We start from the raw sequence: 21,059 nt of genomic DNA, 5'->3' as shown, positions 1-21,059 counted from the left end.
CAATTTTTCTATTTATAAAGGGGCATAACTCAATAATGGTTAAAGTGACACTACCCAAATTCAACTTGATCTGTGTTTTATCTATGGAAGTCAAAATTAAACATTGCATTGTATAAAGCATTGATTGTAGTTGATTCAACTATAATCATGGACAAAGGAAGATAACTCCAATTTTAAAAATAATAACTTGCTATTTAGAAGAAAATAAAAATTTTGCAATTTTTTCCATTTATAAAGGGGCATAACTCTAGAACGGTTGAAGTGACGCCACCAAAATTCAAACTTGATCTGTGTTTTGTGGTAATTAGCATTGTGTATAAGTTTCATAACATTTGGTTGAGGCAAACTTAAGTTAGAGAACAGAAACTAAAAATTTTGCAATTTTTCCATTTATAAAGGGGCATAACCCTAGAACGGTTATAGTGACGCCACCAAAATTCAAACTTGATCTGTGTTTTGTGATAATTAGCCTTGTGTATAAGTTTCATAACATTTGGTAGAGGCAAACTTAAGTTAGAGGACGGAAACTAAATATTTTGCAATTTTTCCATTTACATAGGGGCATAACTCTAGAAAGGTTAAAGTGACGCCACCAAAATTCAAACTTGATCTGTGTTTTGTGGTAATAAGCCTTGTGTATAAGTTTCATAACATTTGGTTGAGGCAAACTTAAGTAAGAGAACGGAAACTAAAAATTTTGCAATTTTTCCATTTATAAAGGGGCATAACTCTAGAACGGTTAAAGTGACGCCACCAAAATTCAAACTTGATCTGTGTATTGTGGTAATAAGCATTGTGTATTAGTTTCATAACATTTGGTTGAGGCAAACTCAAGTTAGAGAACGGAAACCAATTTTGGGACGTACGGACGGACGTACGTACGTACGTACGTACGTACAGACGGACAAGGGTAAAACTTAATGCCCCCACCGCTACGGCGGGGGCATAAAAAAAATAATAATAATAATAATCAGAACAAATACAATAGGTCTTTCCACCGAAAAGTGGAAAGACCTAATAATCAGAACAAATACAATAGGTCTTTCCACAGAAAAGTGGAAAGACCTAAATATAAATCAATTGTTTTAAAAACAATTGTTAAACGGTCTTTCCCCTCCGAAACATGATTAATTGGTTTTTTGCTTGGTTGGTTGCTTGGTTAGTTGGTTGGTTGGTTGGTTGGTTGGTTGGTCGGTCAATTGATTGATTGCATGGCACTTTCTCTGTGCGACGCAGCTAACTTAAATAACGCCTATATTCTGACCGAACGTGACTGCGTACTTAGACATCCCGCACAGCCAAACGAACGCCTGAGATGTCCTCATAAAAATTGATCCTAGCATCATTCGTTTATAAATTTTCTCTAGTTTCTATGTTACCTCGGACTTCCATTTTTCATCTATTTGTTGTGTATGCATTTTGATTGAATTTGTAGGAAAACGGAGCAAATTTTATGTTGGAAGTTTTATTTTCCTTATTTGGATATGCAATGTTTTATTCTAAATTTAGGTCTGCGCGCGAGATGGTGTTGTGAAGTCACGTGACCCTCGAATATATATGTCTGGAGTTAGAATATTAATTTCTTTTCAGAGGAAACCGTTGAACAGAGCACATGTGTATTGATCAAAGAAACACGATAACTATTGTTTTTATTTTGTACAGGTCATTGATGTCGGATCATGCATACATATTACGTACACATGTTTACGGGAGCACAGATTTGTATTTTAATGCATGTTTAGAAATTTGATTGTAGGATTTCAGTAATACATTGATTTTAATTTCGCAATCAAGCGGACAGCACATGTCTCATCGATTAATTTCAGAAAATACATGAATTGGAGCAGATTTTTACAGGGATGGATTTCTTTTACAGAAAGAAATTTGTACATAAGAAGGATTAGCATTTTACAGTATAATGTACGGGACTAAAAGCGATCTTCTTTTCTTTGAAATGGGATAACTTAAAAAAATAAAATGCTCCGCAGGGCGCAGCTTGATACGACCGCAGAGGTCGAACCCTGAACAGTTGGGGCAAGTATGGACACAACATTCAAGCTTGATACAGATTTGCATTTGGATTGTGATTAAATATTTGACACAGCATAGGTTTCTGACACAGAATGAATGTGGTCTAAGAACTTAAAAATTTTAAATTGGACATTCACCTATTATGGTCCAATATCCAAAATCTAAATACATGGTTAGATTCAGCATATCAAAGAACCCCAAGAATTCAATTTTTGATGAAATCAAACAAAGTTTAATTTTGGACCCTTTTGACCTCAATGTGGACAAAGTTGATAACGGGGCCCAAAAATCAAAAATCTAAATACATGGTTAGATTCAGCATATCAAAGAACCCCATATATTCAATTTTTGTTGAAATCAAACAAAGTTTAATTTTGGACCCCGATTTAGACCAACTTGAAAACTGGGCCCATAATCAAAAATCTAAATACATGTTTAGATTCAGCATATCAAAGAACCCTAAGAATTCAATTTTTGTTAAAATCAAACTAAGTTTAATTTTGGACCCTTTGGACCTTAATGTAGACCAATTTGAAAACGGAACCAAAAATTAAGAATCTAAATACATGGTTAGATTCAGCATATCAAAGAACCCCATATATTCAATTTTTGTTGAAATCAAACAAAGTTTAATTTTGGACCCCGATTTAGACCAACTTGAAAACTGGGCCCATAATCAAAAATCTAAATACATGTTTAGATTCAGCATATCAAAGAACCCTAAGAATTCAATTTCTGTTAAAATCAAACTAAGTTTAATTTTGGACCCTTTGGACCTTAATGTAGACCAATTTGAAAACGGAACCAAAAATTAAGAATCTAAATACATGGTTAGATTCAGCATATCAAAGAACCCCATATATTCAATTTTTGTTGAAATCAAACAAAGTTAAATTTTGGACCCTTTGGACCTCAATGTGGACCAATTTAAAAACGGGGCCCAAAATCCAAAAACTTAATACACGGTTATATTCAGCATATTAAAGAACCCCAAGAATTCAAGAATAAAACCCCATTGAAATTGATCAAGAAATAAGCAATTTATAAGAAGTATCTTCTTTTGCACAATACTGTGCAATTGAATATTTCTTGCTATTGCGCAATACTGTACAATTGACAATTTCTTGCTATTGCGCAATATTGTGCTATTGGATATTTCTTGCTATTGCGCAATACTGTGCAATTGAAGATTTCTTGCTATTGCGCAATACTGTGCAATTGAAGATTTCTTGCTATTGTGCAATACTGTGCAATTGAAAATTTCTTGCTATTGCACAATACTTATTATATAAAAATTTACACATCCTGTTTGGTGTGTATCTCCTACCATATCATTATTATTTGCTTTTAAATATAAATCAGAAATAACCAACTTAAAATGGAAAATTTAAAAAGAAAAAAAAAAGGAAAAAAAGAAAAAAAAAGAAACCCCCCCCCCCCAAATTTTTGGAACCTCCTTATGATTCATCACCCCCAAACTCAATCCCAGCCTTCCCTTTGTGGTATGGTACCTTGCAGTACAATTTCAGAGAGATCCATACACTTGAACACAAGTTTATTGTCTTGAAACTAGAAAAATGCTTATTTTTGGCCCCTTTTTGGCCCCCAATTCCTAAACGTTTCAGGCAATGACCCCCAAACTCAATTCCAGCTTTCCCTTTGTGATATGAAACCTTGTAGTACAATTTCAGAAATATCCAAACACTTACACACAAGTTATTGTCATGAAACTAGAAAAATGCTTGTTTTTTGCCCCTTTTTTGGCCCCTAATTCCTAAAATTTTGAGGCAATTACCCCCAAAATCAATTACAGCCTTCCCTTTGTGATATGGAACCTTGTGGTACAATGTCAGAGAGATCCATACACTTACACACAAGTTATTGTCTGAAAGTTACAAAATGGTTATTTTTGGCCCCTTGTTGGCCCCTAATTCCTTAACTGTTGGTACCATAACCCCCAAAATCAATCCCAACCTTCCTTGTGTGGTATTGAACCTTATGGTAAAATTTCATGGAGATCCATTCACTTAAATTAAGTTAGAGTGCGAAAACCAATGTGTCTTCGGACGACGCCCGACGACGACGACGACGACGACGACGCCAACGTCATACCAATATACGACCAAAAAATTTTTAATTTTTGCGGTCGTATAAAAATCAGTTGAAAAAAAGGGGGGGGGGGGGGGAGTGTAGTGGTAGACTGTGGTTCATTATTGAGATAAGAAACATTTACAACATGATAGCTGCAAAGTTTGAAGTTTTCATAAGTAATTTGTTGATTCGACCATAACAGGGACATTGACCCTGCAATAAAATGACGCGTACCATTTCGACAAAAAATTTCTAGTAAACACGTGTTGCTACAAACTTTTTGGTTAAATTGTTTTGTCGATATCTATAACTCTTTCTAGGAAGAAGCGATATGAACTTAGTGTAAAAAATCACAACATGACCTTGACCTTTGACCTTGACCTAGTTTTCTATTCTTTAGGACCAAGGACCTCAAATCAACAGACCCTAGGTCTCTATCACTTATGGTTTACCAGTTACAAATGCATATCACTTATTTCAAATGCATTAGGGGAAATAACTCTCATATGGAGTCTTCGTATCGCTTCCGTCAAAATTGGACAAAAAATCCTGAGGATATAGCGAGCCATTTGGTTAAATAAATTTGTCGCTTTCTTTTACGGTTACGGAGGAGATGCAGTCACAAGGAAAACAGTGTTCAGGGAGATAACTCCTACAAAGAAAATTGTTCGGCTTAGAATGGGTGAAAATAAAAAGCGCATAAACTGTATGATACTATATAAGAAATATCTAAGCGACGTCTTGCGAAACAAAACTTTTACGCGAGAACAAAATTAGGCGGAAGAAAAAAATAATAATAAATATAAATCAATTGTTTTAAAAACAATTGTTAACGGTCTTTCCCCTCTGAAAAATGATTGATTGATTGATTAATTGATGGATTGATTGATTGATTGATTGATTAATTGATTACACACGCAGGATAGGGTCGCTTGAAACAAGCAAACACGAAACAAATGATATCTTGGACCTGTATTAAACACAAGGGACCACAACAAGCATGTAATGGTTGGTTGGTTGGTAGGTGGTTTGGTTGGTTGGTTAAACACATGGGGCCGATCCACTTGGACAACTCAAAAAGGGAATTGAGAGTCTAGTGCCCATGTTTAAACACGGACCACGTGAAAAAGGCATTGAGAGCCTAGTGCCCGTGTTTAAACACTCGAGACCTAGCCTCTAGGAACACGTGAAAAAGGCATTTAGAGCCTAGTGCCCGTGTTTAAACACTTGAGACCTAGCCTCTAGGAACACGTGATAAAGGCATTGAGAGCCTAGTGCCCGTGTTTAAACACTCGAGACCTAGCCTCTAGGAACACGTGATAAAGGCATTGAGAGCTTAATGTCCGTGTTTTAACACTTGAGACCTAGCCTCTAGGAACACGTGATAAAGGCATTAAAAGCCTAGTGCCCGTGTTTAAGCACTCGAGACCTAGCCTCTATGAATACGTGATAAAGGCATTGAGAGCCTTATGTCCGTGTTTAAACACTCGAGACCTAGCCTCTATGAATACGTGATAAAGGCATTGAGAGCCTAATGTCCGTGTTTAAACACGCGAGACCTAGCCTCTAGGAACATGTGATAAAGGCATTTAGAGCCTTGTGCCCGTGTTTAAACACTCGAGACCTAGCCTCTAGGAACACGTGAAAAAGACATTGAGAGCCTAGTGCCCGTGTTCAAACACTTGAGACCTAGGCTCTAGGAGCACACGAGAACGGGTCCGTGCAACATTTTAGTTATATTCAAGTATAATATTTGTAGGAACATGCAAGGATTTAAACAGGCCTTCAAAAATATCCTTGCATCTTCCTTTATAAATGTTCTTTTTTTTTTTTATAGTGCTTCCCGGAATTTGTGTCTTATTTTTTACTTATTGATCTTATTGTTTGTGCATTGTATTCAATTTTGTATTTAAAATGGCCCGACCTGACCTGCATGGATCTTTTGTATTTAACCTATGTGATTAATTCTTTCCGAAAAGGGGGAAACCCCTATTTTATTTTAGGTAGCAGGCATTGCACCGGATGGTTGAAGTGATTGTGACGTAACCAAGCTGATTGATATACACAGAAAGACTGTTTATTTAATTTAGTTGCAGATAGAGACGTCGTTCTGACCACACCTATGTATAAAGAATGTGCAAACGGATTTAATTTTCTTTCATTTATAGGTCATTGAAGTCTGATCATGCATGCTTTTTTCGTACACATATTTACGGGAACACAGATTTCATTTTAATGCATGTTTAGACATTTGATTCTAGGATTTTACTACTATTTACGAACTTTTGAGGGAATTCTACGTAATTAATTTTAATTTCTCAATCCAGATTGGAACGTTAAGCGGACTGCACGTGATTTATCCTGCTAATGGAAAATATATTTTTTTGATTTTTTTTTACAGGTAAACTATTGCCCAATCGCTGACCACTGGTCGACTCATTCATTGCATGCACACAAAAATAATGCTGGTGTTATATAGTACTTTAACAAAACGTTAATCGATTAATTTTCAGAAATACATGTACATGATTTGGAGCAGATATTTTATTTTGCAGGAATAGATTTGTATTTCAGAAAGAAATTTATTCATAAAAAATTCGTAAGGGTTCCGCGGAACCCAGTGTCTCGCCTACTTTTTCTGTTAATCGCAGGCTCAACAAAAATGAGGAAGTAAATCAATAAAAATATTCCTCTTGATACTATCTTTTGATTGTAAGAAGCTTCTGTCCAAGTTTGGTAAAAATCCAGGATAGTTTATGAATCTAATAAATGTTTAAAAACTTTAACTGCAGACTGAATGTAATGTTAACTGGAAGAAAACAAAATTTCCTTCTAGATACTAGCATTTGATCATAAACAAGCTTCTGTCCAAGTTTGGTACAAATCCAAAATAGTATAAGAAAGTTATTAAAATTTTAAAAACTTTAACCACAGAGTGAATGTGTTGTTTCCTGGCAGAAAATCTAAGTCCATTTAAAAGTAAAATACTGAAAAAATGGATTTATTTTTTTACAAAATTTCCTTCTAGATACTAGCTTTTGATCATAAACAAGCTTCTGTCCAAGTTTGGTACAAATCCAAAATAGTATAAGAAAGTTATTAAAATTTTAAAAACTTTAACCACAGAGTGAATGTGTTGTTTCCTGGCAGAAAATCTAAGTCCATTTAAAAGTAAAATAAGGAAAAAATGGATTTTTTTTTTACAAAATTTACTTCTGGATACTATCTTATGATCATAAACAAGCTTCTGTCCAAGTTTGGTAGAAACCCAGGATAGTTTAAGAAAGTTATTAAAATTTTAAAAACTTTAACCACAGAGTGAATGTAATATTTCCCGGCAGAAAAACTAAGTCCATTTATAAGTAAAATACGGAAAAAATGGAATTTTATTTTTACAAAATTTACTTCTGGATACTATCTTATGATCATAAACAAGCTTCTGTTCAAGTTTGGTAGAAATTCAGGATAGTTTAAGAAAGTTATTAAAATTTCAAAAACTTTAACCACAGAGTGAATATTTGTGGACGCCGCCGACGACAACGACGACGACGACGACGCCGACGGAATGTAGGATCGCTATGTCTCGCTTTTTCGACTAAAGTCGAAGGCTCGACAAAAAAGAAGGATTAGCATTTTTATAATAAAATAGAAATGGGATTCCTAAAAAAAAAAAGGGGGGGCGTAGATGGGTAGTTGTGGGCATTGGATGATTTACAAAGATAAATTGCATGTACGCATCATGAGAGCTGCAAAGTTTGAAGCTATAATTAGTCAATTTGTTGATTTTTCCATTTCAGTGGCATGAAAACCCCCAAAATACTACGCGTATTATTTCGACAAATATTCACGACATAAATAATGTCGCGACTAACATTTTGCTAACATTTTTTTCAATTTTACCCCTAACTTTTTTCTGAGTAAAAGCAGTTTGAAGTGAATGTCAAAATTTAGAACATGACCTTGACCTTTGACCTTGACCTTATTTTCTAAGTTGGGACCCAAGGACCTTCAATAAAGCGACTCTAGGTTTATACAGCTTACGGCTTATGAGTTTATATGCATATCACTTATATCAAACGCATAAGGGGAAATAACTCTCATATGGAGACTCCGGAGAACTTTGGTGCAAACCGACTCATCATCTTGAAGATATAGGAAGCACTTTGGTAAAATAAATTTGTCGTAATCTTTTACGGTTGCGAAGGAGTAGTGGACACAAGAAAAACAATGTTCGGGGAGATAACTCTTACAACATAAAGTGTACGGTTTAACAGGGTCAGTTCCAAAAGCGCAATAACTGTTCGATATCATATGCGAAAAATCTAAGCGACATCTTGTAAAACCAGAATACTACGCAAGAACAAAATGTGGCGGAAGAAAAAAATAAAATCTCAGAACAAAACCAATAGGTCTTTCCACGGAAAAGTGGAAAGACCTAATAATAATGAGAACAAATACAATAGGTCTTTCCACAGAAAAGTGGAAAGACCTAATAATAATCAGAACAAATACAATAGGTCTTTCCACAGAAAAGTGGAAAGACCTAATAATAATAATAATAATCAGAACAAATACAATAGGTCTTTCCACTGAAAATGATCATTCAAAAAATATATGGTTTCAAGGTACTTTTCAATGAAATAAGTGCAAAAAATACTCCTTCCGGTTCACTCAAGGTCACTTCTGGTTTACTTTTTTCAAGGTCATATGTCAACCAACAGTTTGCAAAAGACCCTATGGCTTTATCATGTAACAAGTTGGAGTAATAATCAATTAACCTTAAATTGAATCATTTCAGGGACAATAACTCCTATAAGATATCATTGGATTGTTTCAGACCAAATGTATCATATCTTAATCACAATTAAGCAAACATTTTGCACTAGTTCTTTAATTTGTAATTTTAAAAGTGACAGAGGAGATCAAATAACAAGGAAAAGTCAAAATTTAGAATATGATCTTGACCTTTGACCTTGGCCTCAATTTCATTTAAATGAACCAAGGAACTCAAATCAATATACCTAAGGTCTCTATCACTTACCATTCATGCTATACATTTATATATCCCTTATGTCAAATACAGAAGGGGAAATAACTCTCATATGGAGTTTACGTATCGCTTTGGTCAAAATTGTACAAAACATCCTGAGGATATAACGAGCAATTTGGTAAAATAAATTTGTCGCTTTCTTTTACCGTTACGGAGGAGATGCACACACAAGGAAAACAGTGTTCGGGGAGATAACTCCTACAAAGTAAAGTATTCGGTTAAGCAGGGTCAATGTCAAAGGCGCATAAACTGTTTGATATCATATACGAAACATCTAAGCTACATCTTGCGAAACAAAAATTTATCGCAAGAACAAAATTTTACGGAAGAAAAAAAAAAAATTAAAAACCAATTGTTCAAAGAACAATTGAAGGTCTTTCCACATCAATTTTCTAAATAATTGATAGGAAGCTACTTCTGGTATACACAAAGTTATTAATAGCGTCAAAGTATAGATTTCTTCATACTGATTCAATAAATAAATGGTTTCTATATACTTTTGCCTGAAATAAGGGAGATAATTGCCAACTTCCGGTTTAGAAAATGTCACTTCCGGTCTCATATGATAGCTTTATTCACACTGATTCCAAAAATATATAGTTTGTATATACTTATGCCTGTAATAAGGAAGATAATATGCTACTTCCGGTTTATAAACTGTCACTTCCAGTCTCAAATGATAGGTTAACCTATGATCATTCAAAAAATATATGATTTCAAGGTACTTTTCAATGAAATAAGTGCAAAAAATACTCCTTCCGGTTCACTCAAGGTCACTTCCGGTTTACTTTTTTCAAGGTCATATGTCAACCAACAGTTTGCAAAAGACCCTATGGCTTTATCATGTACCAAGTTGGAGTAATAATCAATTAACCTTAAATTGAATCATTTCAGGGACAATAACTCCTATAAGATATCATTGGATTGTTTCAGACCAAATGTATCATATCTTAATCACAATTAAGCAAACATTTTGCACTAGTTCTTTAATTTGTAATTTTAAAAGTGACAGAGGAGATCAAATAACAAGGAAAAGTCAAAATTTAGAATATGATCTTGACCTTTGACCTTGGCCTCAATTTCATTTAAATGAACCAAGGAACTCAAATCAATATACCTTAGGTCTCTATCACTTACCATTCATGCTATACATTTATATATCCCTTATGTCAAATACAGAAGGGGAAATAACTCTCATATGGAGTTTACGTATCGCTTCGGTCAAAATTGTACAAAACATCCTGAGGATATAACGAGCAATTTGGTAAAATAAATTTGTCGCTTTCTTTTACCGTTACGGAGGAGATGCACACACAAGGAAAACAGTGTTCGGGGAGATAACTCCTACAAAGAAAAGTATTCGGTTAAGCAGGGTCAATGTCAAAGGCGCATAAACTGTTTGATATCATATACGAAACATCTAAGCGACATCTTGTGAAACAAAAATTTATCGCAAGAACAAAAATAGGCGGAAGAAAAAAAAAAAAAATATATAAATCAATTGTTTTAAAAACAATTGTTAAACGGTCTTTCCCCTCCAAAACATGATAAATTGGTTTTTTGGTTGGTTGGTTGGTTGGTTGGTCGGTCGGTCGTTCGGTCGGTCGATTGATTGATTGATTGATTGATTGATTGATTGATTGATTGCATGCATGGCACTTTTTCTGTGCGACGCAGCTAACTTAAATAACGCCTATTCTAACCGAACGTGACTGCGTACCTTGTACATCCCACACAGCCAAACGGACGCCTGAGATGTCCTCATAAAAATTGATCCTAGCATCATTCGTTTATAAATTTTCTCTAGTTTCTATGTTACCTCAGACTTCCATTTTTCATCTATTTGTTGTGTATGCATTTTGATTGAATTTGTAGGAAAACGGAGTAAATTTTATCTTGGAAGTTTTATTTTCCTTATTTGGATATGGAATGTTTTATTCTAAATTTAGGTCCGCGCGCGAGATGGTGTTGTGAAGTCAAGTGACCCTCGAATATATATGTCTGGAGTTAGAATATTAATTTCTTTTCAGGGGAGACCGTTGAACAGAGCACATGTGTACTGATCGGACAAACATGATCACTTTTGGTTTTATTATTTACAGGTCATTGATGACGGATCATGCATGCATCTTACGTACACACGTTTACGGGAGCACAGATTTGTATTTCAATGCATGATTAAAAAATTTGATTGTAGGATTTCAGCAATATTTACGATTTTTCTACGTCATTGAATTTTATTTCTCAATCAAGCGGACCGCGTCTAACGGGAACATGAATTGGAGCCGATTTTTGCAGGAATGAATTTCTATTTAAGAAGTTTGTACATCAGAAGGATTGAATTTTTACAGTCAAATGTACAGGACTGAACTTCAAGGCGAAATGGGATTCCTCAAAGTAGAAGAAAAAAAGGGGGGGGGGGGTGGGGGGGGGGGCTAGAGGTGGAGGATGGTGGACCTTGGTTGATAAATTAAGATAAGATGCATGTATACATCATGATAGCTGCAAAGTTTGAGGCTATAATTAGTTCATTTTGTTCATTTTACTATTTCAGTGGCATGGAACCCCTAAAACAATGACGCGTACCATTTTGACAAAAACCTTTCCAGTTATATCATGTCGCGACTAACATTTTGGTCAAATTTTTTTGATACGGCTTACGGTTTACGTGTTACAAAAACATAACGACACATTAATTTGGTAAAGGCAGATAACTCCTTTAAGATCTCACTGGATCGCTTAGATCCAAATTAGGCAAAAATTCCTGAGGATGTAACAAACAATTTAGAAAAAGAATTTTTCGATATCTTTTTTTGTTAGGAAGGAGATGCACACACTTGATAAACAGTGAATAGGGAGATAACTCTTACAAAGAAAATTGTTCGTCTTAGCAGGGTGAAATTTAAAAGCGCATAAACTATACGATACAATATGAGAAATATCTAAGCGACATATTGCGAAACAAATATTTATCGCAAGAACAAAATTAGGCGGAAGAAAAAAAAAAAAAAATAATCAGAAGAAAACCAATAGGTCTTTCCACAGAAAAGTGGAAAGACCTAATAAATGGAGAGAAGAGGAAAGAAAAGAGGTGGGTGTGTGCCAATGAGACATTTTATGATATATATGGTAAATTAGAATGGTTAAAAGTGCACATTTACAATATAAATCAATTGTTTTAAAAACAATTGTTTAACGGTCTTTCCCCTCCAAAACATGATAAATTGGTTTTTTGCTTGGTTGGTTGGTTGGTTGGTTGGTTGGTCGGTCGGTCGGTCTGTCGATTGATTGATTGATTGATTGATTGATTGCATGCATGGCACTTTTTCTGTGCGACGCAGCTAACTCAAATAACGCCTATTCTAACCGAACGTGACTGCGTACCTTGTACATCCCACACAGCCAAACGGACGCCTGAGATGTCCTCATAAAAATTGATCCTAGCATCATTCGTTTATAAATTTTCTCTAGTTTCTATGTTACCTCGGACTTCCATTTTTCATCTATTTGTTGTGTATGCATTTTGATTGAATTTGTAGGAAAACGGAGTAAATTTTATCTTGGAAGTTTTATTTTCCTTATTTGGATATGGAATGTTTTATTCTAAATTTAGGTCCGCGCGCGAGATGGTGTTGTGAAGTCACGTGACCCTCGAATATATATGTCTGGAGTTAGAATATTAATTTCTTTTCAGGGGAGACCGTTGAACAGAGCACATGTGTACTGATCGGACAAACATGATCACTTTTGGTTTTATTATTTACAGGTCATTGATGACGGATCATGCATGCATCTTACGTACACATGTTTACGGGAGCACAGATTTGTATTTCAATGCATGATTAAAAAATTTGATTGTAGGATTTCAGCAATATTTACGATTTTTCTACGTCATTGAATTTTATTTCTCAATCAAGCGGACCGCGTCTAACGGGAACATGAATTGGAGCCGATTTTAGCAGGAATTAATTTCTATTTAAGAAGTTTGTACATCAGAAGGATTGAATTTTTACAGTCAAATGTACAGGACTGAACTTCAAGGCGAAATGGGATTCCTCAAAGTAGAAGAAAAAAGGGGGGGGGCTAGAGGTGGAGGATGGTGGACCTTGGTTGATAAATTAAGATAAGATGCATGTATACATCATGATAGCTGCAAAGTTTGAGGCTATAATTAGTTCATTTTGTTCATTTTACTATTTCAGTGGCATGGAACCCCTAAAACAATGACGCGTACCATTTTGACAAAAACCTTTCCAGTTATATCATGTCGCGACTAACATTTTGGTCAAATTTTTTGGATACGGCTTACGGTTTACGTGTTACAAAAACATAACGACACATTAATTTGGTAAAGGCAGATAACTCCTTTAAGATCTCACTGGATCGCTTAGATCCAAATTAGGCAAAAATTCCTGAGGATGTAACAAACAATTTAGAAAAAGAATTTTTCGATATCTTTTTTTGTAACGAAGGAGATGCACACACTTGATAAACAGTGAATAGGGAGATAACTCTTACAAAGAAAATTGTTCGTCTTAGCAGGGTGAAATTTAAAAGCGCATAAACTATACAATACAATATGAGAAATATCTAAGCGACATATTGCGAAACAAATATTTATCGCAAGAACAATTTAGGCGGAAGAAAAAAAAAAAACAAATAATCAGAAGAAAACCAATAGGTCTTTCCACAGAAAAGTGGAAAGACCTAATAATCAGAAGAAAACCAATAGGTCTTTCCACAGAAAAGTGGAAAGACCTAATTAAAAACCAATTGTTCAAAGAACAATTGAAGGTCTTTCCACATCAATTTTCTAAATAATTGATAGGAAGCTACTTCTGGTTTACTCAAAGTTATTAATAGCGTCAAAGTATAGATTTCTTCATACTGATTCAATAAATAAATGGTTTCTATATACTTTTGCCTGAAATAAGGGAGATAATTGCCAACTTCCAGTTTAGAAAATGTCACTTCCGGTCTCATATGATTGCTTTATTCACACTGATTCCAAAAATATATAGTTTGTATATACTTATGCCTGTAATAAGGAAGATAATATGCTACTTCCGGTTTATAAACTGTCACTTCCAGTCTCAAATGATAGGTTAACCTATGATCATTCAAAAAATATATGGTTTCAAGGTACTTTTCAATGAAATAAGTGCAAAAAATACTCCTTCCGGTTCACTCAAGGTCACTTCCGGTTTACTTTTTTCAAGGTCATATGTCAACCAACAGTTTGCAAAAGACCCTATGGCTTTATCATGTACCAAGTTGGAGTAATAATCAATTAACCTTAAATTGAATCATTTCAGGGACAATAACTCCTATAAGATATCATTGGATTGTTTCAGACCAAATGTATCATATCTTAATCACAATTAAGCAAACATTTTGCACTAGTTCTTTAATTTGTAATTTTAAAAGTGACAGAGGAGATCAAATAACAAGGAAAAGTCAAAATTTAGAATATGACCTTGACCTTTGATCTTGGCCTCAATTTCATTTAAATGAACCAAGGAACTCAAATCAATATACCTTAGATCTCTATCACTTACCATTCATGCTATATATTAATATATCCCTTATGTCAAATACAGAAGGGGAAATAACTCTCATATGGAGTTTACGTATCGCTTTGGTCAAAATTGGACAAAACATCCTGAGGATATAACGAGCAATTTGGTAAAATAAATTTGTCGCTTTCTTTTACAGTTACGGAGGAGATGCATGCACAAGGAAAACAGTGTTTGGGGAGATAACTCCTTCAAAGAAAAGTATTCGGTTAAGCAGGGTCAATTTCAAAGGCGCATAAACTGTTCGATATCATATACGAAACATCTAAGCGACATCTTGCGAAACAAAAATTTATCGCAAGAACAAAATTTGGCAGAAGAAAAAAAAAAAAAATAATCAGAAGAAAAACCAATAGGTCTTTCCACAGAAAAGTGGAAAGACCTAATAACAAAACAAACCTACCACAAAATTCTTCAAACAATTTACCAAAGAAAAGAAGAAAAAAAATCCAAAATGTCATTTATCATTAATACAATATCTATTAAAAATATATAAAACTTATCTGTAATTATCTTTAAAATGTCTAGTAATGAACAGTAAATTGCAAACTTTATTTATACAGACCAACAGATCTTATCATCATCAACACTTAGGAAACAGAAAATTTTCAAATAAATCTCTCACTCCAATTATAATTGTTTGATAACATATTTACCAGATGCTTTGTTATCTGATAACAGGTAAAAATTATTTAAAAACACTTTATATATATAATTAATATTTCCCAATATTTTTTCTTTCATTTGTCACAAACTAATATAGATCTGCAACTTATCTATCAATGTCAACAATTTTATCTACACAATGTAATGTAATGAAATATATCCTTTAATAAAAATAGATTATTATCTAATGAAAATGATATTTGCAAATCACAATTTCTGTTCAAAGGGAAATAACTCAATCATATAATAAGTATAACTTCTGGCTACTAAAAGGTCGACAACTCAACAACCAGAAAAGCTAAAATAGTGAAAATAGAAGTTGACCTTCATTTAGTCACAGGAAACAACATATCTAAATTTGAAAAAATGTCGTCAAAGCGTTTGCATGTTAATGAACGGACACTGTTTGGCAGCCGCCTGCCTGCCCGCCCTTCCACCCGCTGTACATTCCCAAATCAATAACCGATTTTTCCTTCGAAAATCCGGTTAAAAATGATTCGAAGAGAACATGAAAACATAGAACGAAGAACAAATATAGTTGCCTATCACTTAAAGTAACTTAGAAACTGACATAGTTATGAAAACTTGGCCCTTCCTTAGTAAGACCTTGAACCATGAAAACTAGGTGCAGGACAATTCAGTTATCCTATATGGAAACTTCAGACCATAAACTTTTTATACACAAAATTTGAGTTGAATAACACGAGGTTCATTCTGAAAATTTAAGACATATAAGAATGATAAATTTGAGATAAGACCAGTGTTCTGTGAACAGTTACCAGTAGCTAACACTGTTGCCAATTACTACATAGTGATTAGAGTAAAGGTGAAAAGAATATACAGACATGTTGTTTTTGCTGAATTTGACCCTAAATTCTATTTACCAAACTTAGCCTATAATGCTGATGTAGTAGCTGGATAATGTTTAAATTTACCTAGAACCGACATGCTGTAATGTCTAACCTGCAAAATTAAGTTCAATGAAAAACACCAGATTTCTTGTCGACAAAATTATTATTACTGAGTTGTTTAAAATTTCCAGATCTTTTTTATTCTGTTCTCTACATTTTTTTTGTTATTTATTAAAGCTACAAGTATTATGAATAAACTTACCTTTAGGACAGGGTCCATTACATTCCACACATGTACCATTTACATCATGGAACCTGGTTCGGCAGGTTTTTACACAAACATTTTGTTCTTTATCTTTCAACAAATGTTCTATAATATATGCATACAAAGATCCAGAAATATATCTTCAAGTAAACTGGATCTACATTTTATGAAATATCTTTTTATGAATATCATACCATCTTTTTCATGTGATACTATGGTATAACTTTTATTTTGTATTCAAAACAGGATACCATATAATTACAGATGCTACATAAGCAGACAAATAAATTTTTTTAGCATTATGTTTCTATGTGCACTAAATTTAAATGGAATAGAAAACAATTTGAGCTTCATGACCTAGTATCCCTGTACTACTTCTTACTAACAGGCAACCAGTTATTTACTGTTAAATATCTAGTACAAATATTAGATTAAAATCACATATTTGTGTGTAACACCTCAATCGTACACATAAATTTAACTTTCCCCCCACAGATATTTAAGTAAAATAAGTCATGTCAATTTTGTTCAATTTTATTGTAGTTTTGCCAATCTTATATAATAAAAATTGTATGCTATACATACATATGTTCCTCAAATTCCAATAGACTCATATATTTGTAAAATATATTTATAAAAAAAATTTCTTAAATTCTTAGTTGATAAATTAACAAATCATTTAGAAACTATGGTTCAAAGTTGACCTTTTATGCATTTGGCTATTCTTTTAAGGTCGTCTTTGGTGATGTAGCTTTTCTAGTATTCAAGTATTTATACATCATTGGTTTTCACATTTTTTGGTTTGAGCGTTCCTGAGGAAGATCCAGAAAAGCACTTTGAATGCATCAAATTTATAAAGTGTTAATGTTATTATTTTAAATCAAATGAGATCAAAGAGATAACCAATTTTCCAACACACAAACATAATCCACTTGACATAATTTGAACATTTTAGCTTATCTTTTATGCTTTAGTTTCATTTTGATATAGCTATAACAACCTGATATTCTCTTTCTCCAATATTCCATTTAAGTTGTCATTCCTTTTTTGAATTACTTCCCTTGGAACATATTTTATACTTACTGGGACAGTCTTTTTGACAAAGTGCACCATATGCAAATTTTCCTGCTGGATTTTCTTCCATTTCAAGTTTGTATGGATTATAAACCTGATGTGGTGGACAACGACTGACACATTCTCCATCATTAGAGTAATGCTTGCATGCCTGAAATTAATGAGAGAAAATGTGTCAAAGAACCAAATGCCAAAATTAGAATTTGGGAATTCACAAAACATAGCATAATTGAATCCAAAGAGTCCATCTGTGTGTTTGTAGCAAAAAGCAAATTTGCTTCTTATATTATGCTAAAGTTTCAATTTTAGTATTTAAAGCCTGCATTTGAATAAAATCTCTATGACCTATGGTAAATTTTCACTTGCTTCAATAAATTGCATGTCCAATTTCTTATGTTACTGCTTTCAAATTTCAATGTGTCTTTATCTGCCCCCTTTATTCTATTTTGATCTTCAACATATTAGAACTTCATTTCTATAAAAATTCATCACAGAGCAGTCAAAAACATGTCTTTTAAAAAGATGGGCTTCACAGGGATAATGTTAAAATGTTACAATATTTCAAATTGGTCTCATCTCAGGAATCTTGCATTAATAAGCAAGAAAATAAATTATGAAATCTTTGATGTGATTTTCCACTCTGAATTTTGCAACTGTACAAAAGTCATGCTTTTATCAACCTTTTTTTTTCTATGAAATTTCGGTTAACGTTTTAAGAGATCATTTTACATGTTTGATCTCTTAAAATCTTAACCGAAATTGTCAGCAAATATGTGTTAATATTCCATTATTGAATATATAAAGGCATACCATCATTACAGAGCTCACTTACATAACAATCTGTTTTCTTTGGTCCATGACACCCAGCAGCACATTCAGGATGGCAACACTGGTTTGGGTCACTGCCGAAACATCTATCTTCACATGTCTGGCTACAAACTGTTGCATGGTTCACTGAAATTTAAAAACAGCTTATAATTACTGATTACTTTTTTTTTCATATTTATATACATATGTTTCCCTGACGGTCAGTTGTACTGGTGGAAGAAACCAATACCTACATGGTAAACCCTCAAACTTTTCTGAAAGTTAATGACAAATTGCATGAAATATTTGCCACTGGACGTTAAGCAACGAACAATCAATTATTTCTTATTTGTTTGCTTCTAAGATACCAAATATAGTTGACATATTGTTAATAGTATCTAAGATACTTACCAAATCATGAAAACTAAACTTTTGCAACTGAACCATGAAATGAGGTCAAGGTCTGGTGAATCCTGATTGAAGAACATATTTATCTGGCATTGATTATATATACAACATGCAGTTGTGTTGTTATCATAATAACTGCAAAAAATCCCAAACAAACCTGGTGTTTTTATGCAACAACTGAATATAAAAATGAGGTCAAGGACAATCGAAGTTTGGCAAAAGAAAACTTTGGACCGTACAGTATGGATTATCCAGCTCTTCTTCCTTCAATCCTCTTAAATACAAGGCTTTATTCAAATAGTATATGCCAAGTATTAGCATTCTAAAGGCAAGAGGAAACAAAATCAAATCATTTTATAAATTGTTAAACCAGAGATATATGTCTTGTCTGTAATGCAATTTTGATAGTACATTGTATGATGCAAATGTTGCAATTAAAATAGCAACACTCCAACATGTAAACTATGGAATAGTTTCAAAGTAAATAGATTATGACCAAGGTAACAGGCAAAACATGGTAACAGGCAAAATAATACAACTACAATTCCAAATACCATTGATTTACCGTAAGTGGTTCCCCTTAATCTGACATAATCTCAAGCTTTAAAAAATTGTTGACATCAATGAAAACAGCACCCAAAAGTCTCACCTCTGCAGCCAAATTAAGAAGAGAGACAACAACTAATACGCACAACTTGATGCATATTAAATTTAGTATTATCTGGACTTGAGTAGGGTTTTTATAATTTTTTTCAATGTATTTATATTTAATTCTATACAAATAACTAAGTACTGCAATTATTTTATAGTGAAACATTTCTCAGTTCTGTGCCCTCCACATTTTCATTGCATTTGGTATAAACACATCTTACTATGGAGAGACAAAATGTAGACAACATGATATTATTTACATCAATACAATGATTTTACCTCTGTTATTGAACAGGTTTTCTTGTGATGGGTTATTTAACATGTTGTTTGACTGGAATCCAGTGATGAACTGTAAATTATTGGTTTAATGAGAACTGTCAGTAAAGGCATGACTGGTAACCATTTGTTTGTAACTGTTGTTTCTGGTTAAGTTTATCAATCTTAAGTAATTACAACTTGTTCTTTTGTTTCTGTGACATGCGATGGAGAGAGATTGGTGTGTCTGCTGTAGTCTTTTAGTCTTACAATGCTTAGTCTCTTAGTTTAATGTAATTACTTGAAAAAAGACATCATTTACAAAATCTAATTATTCTAATTCTATCTGACATTGGTAAATTTTACAATGTCAATTATAAACAGAAAATCAACTTTAATGATAGTTTTCTCTCCCAACATGTTGCTTATTTTTTTTTTAAAGCATATAACAAGTGATAGAGAAATAATCATTCCAAACTCACAGCAATTGCACAAATCTCAAAAAATAATTAAAAAAAATATCAATGTTCCACAAATATTTCTTTAAGAAACGACCCAAGTATTTTGTATTTGAAGGCAATCCTAATCTAATCTGATATTACAAAACAAACAAGGCTTTATTCATAAAAAAAATCATGTACACCTAATTAAAACAAGAGTGCACACACTGAAATGTCTCGCCTGCTTTACTTATCATGATTAAGTTTCATACCATACATAAAATATAGTTAACCTTTTGTTTATAGCATCTGAGAAATAGACCTAATTACGAAAATTGACCATTGAACAATAAAAATTAGGTCATGTTCAGGTTATCCCTGCCAGACAACATGAGCACCATGCAATCATTCCATACACCAAATATAGTTGATCTATTGCTTATTAGTATCTGATAAACAGACAAAACCATGAAAACTTAACATTATCCAATGAAGGTCAGGCAGGGTCAGATGAAATATGCCAGACAGACATGTAGACCTTCAAATCATTCTATTCATCAGATATAGTTGATCTATTGTTTAAAGTATACAATAAACACACAAAACCACAACAACTTAAAATTGACCAATGAACCATGTACCCTGTCTGAACAATATCTAAACCTTGCAGGGATCTGTTATACCAAATATAGTTATCCTACTACTCATAATAAGTGAGTTTTGCACTTGACAAAAAAACTACAATTGTTTTCCAACCAGTCACTGAACCATGAAAATGAGGTCAAGGACAATGGAAATATGACAGAAATAAACATTGTAGCATAAGGCATCTGCATACAAGGTATGATGTATCAAGGTCTTCTACCTTCTGAAATATAAGGCTTTATATAAGTA

The 21,059-nt window shown here is 33.4% G+C and overlaps 1 protein-coding gene and 1 long non-coding RNA gene across 4 annotated transcripts in view; one reads left to right on the top strand and one right to left on the bottom strand.

The window, feature by feature from the left end:
* Positions 1–21,059, bottom strand: part of LOC127718868 (epidermal growth factor receptor-like) — a 213,534-nt gene that overhangs the window by 76,904 nt on the left and 115,571 nt on the right. For all 3 annotated transcript variants that reach the window (XM_052224917.1, XM_052224918.1, XM_052224919.1), the window contains exons 5-7: positions 18,437–18,558; positions 17,614–17,755; positions 16,528–16,635 (exon numbers count right to left, since the gene is read on the bottom strand). In XM_052224917.1, coding sequence (XP_052080877.1) covers positions 16,528–16,635; positions 17,614–17,755; positions 18,437–18,558 — 372 coding nt within the window. The remainder of the gene's footprint in view (positions 1–16,527; positions 16,636–17,613; positions 17,756–18,436; positions 18,559–21,059) is intronic.
* LOC127718959 (uncharacterized) lies at positions 7,859–13,790 on the top strand. Its single transcript, XR_007990065.1, has 2 exons — positions 7,859–8,702; positions 12,206–13,790. It is a non-coding gene; the product is annotated as an uncharacterized LOC127718959 (long non-coding RNA).

Source organism: Mytilus californianus, unplaced genomic scaffold, assembly GCF_021869535.1.
Source record: "Mytilus californianus isolate M0D057914Y unplaced genomic scaffold, xbMytCali1.0.p SCAF_10, whole genome shotgun sequence".
NCBI classification, from domain to species: Eukaryota; Metazoa; Mollusca; class Bivalvia; order Mytilida; family Mytilidae; genus Mytilus; species Mytilus californianus.
The sequence above is the reverse complement of the archived record's forward strand: the minus strand, read 5'-3'. Positions and strand labels throughout refer to the sequence as shown.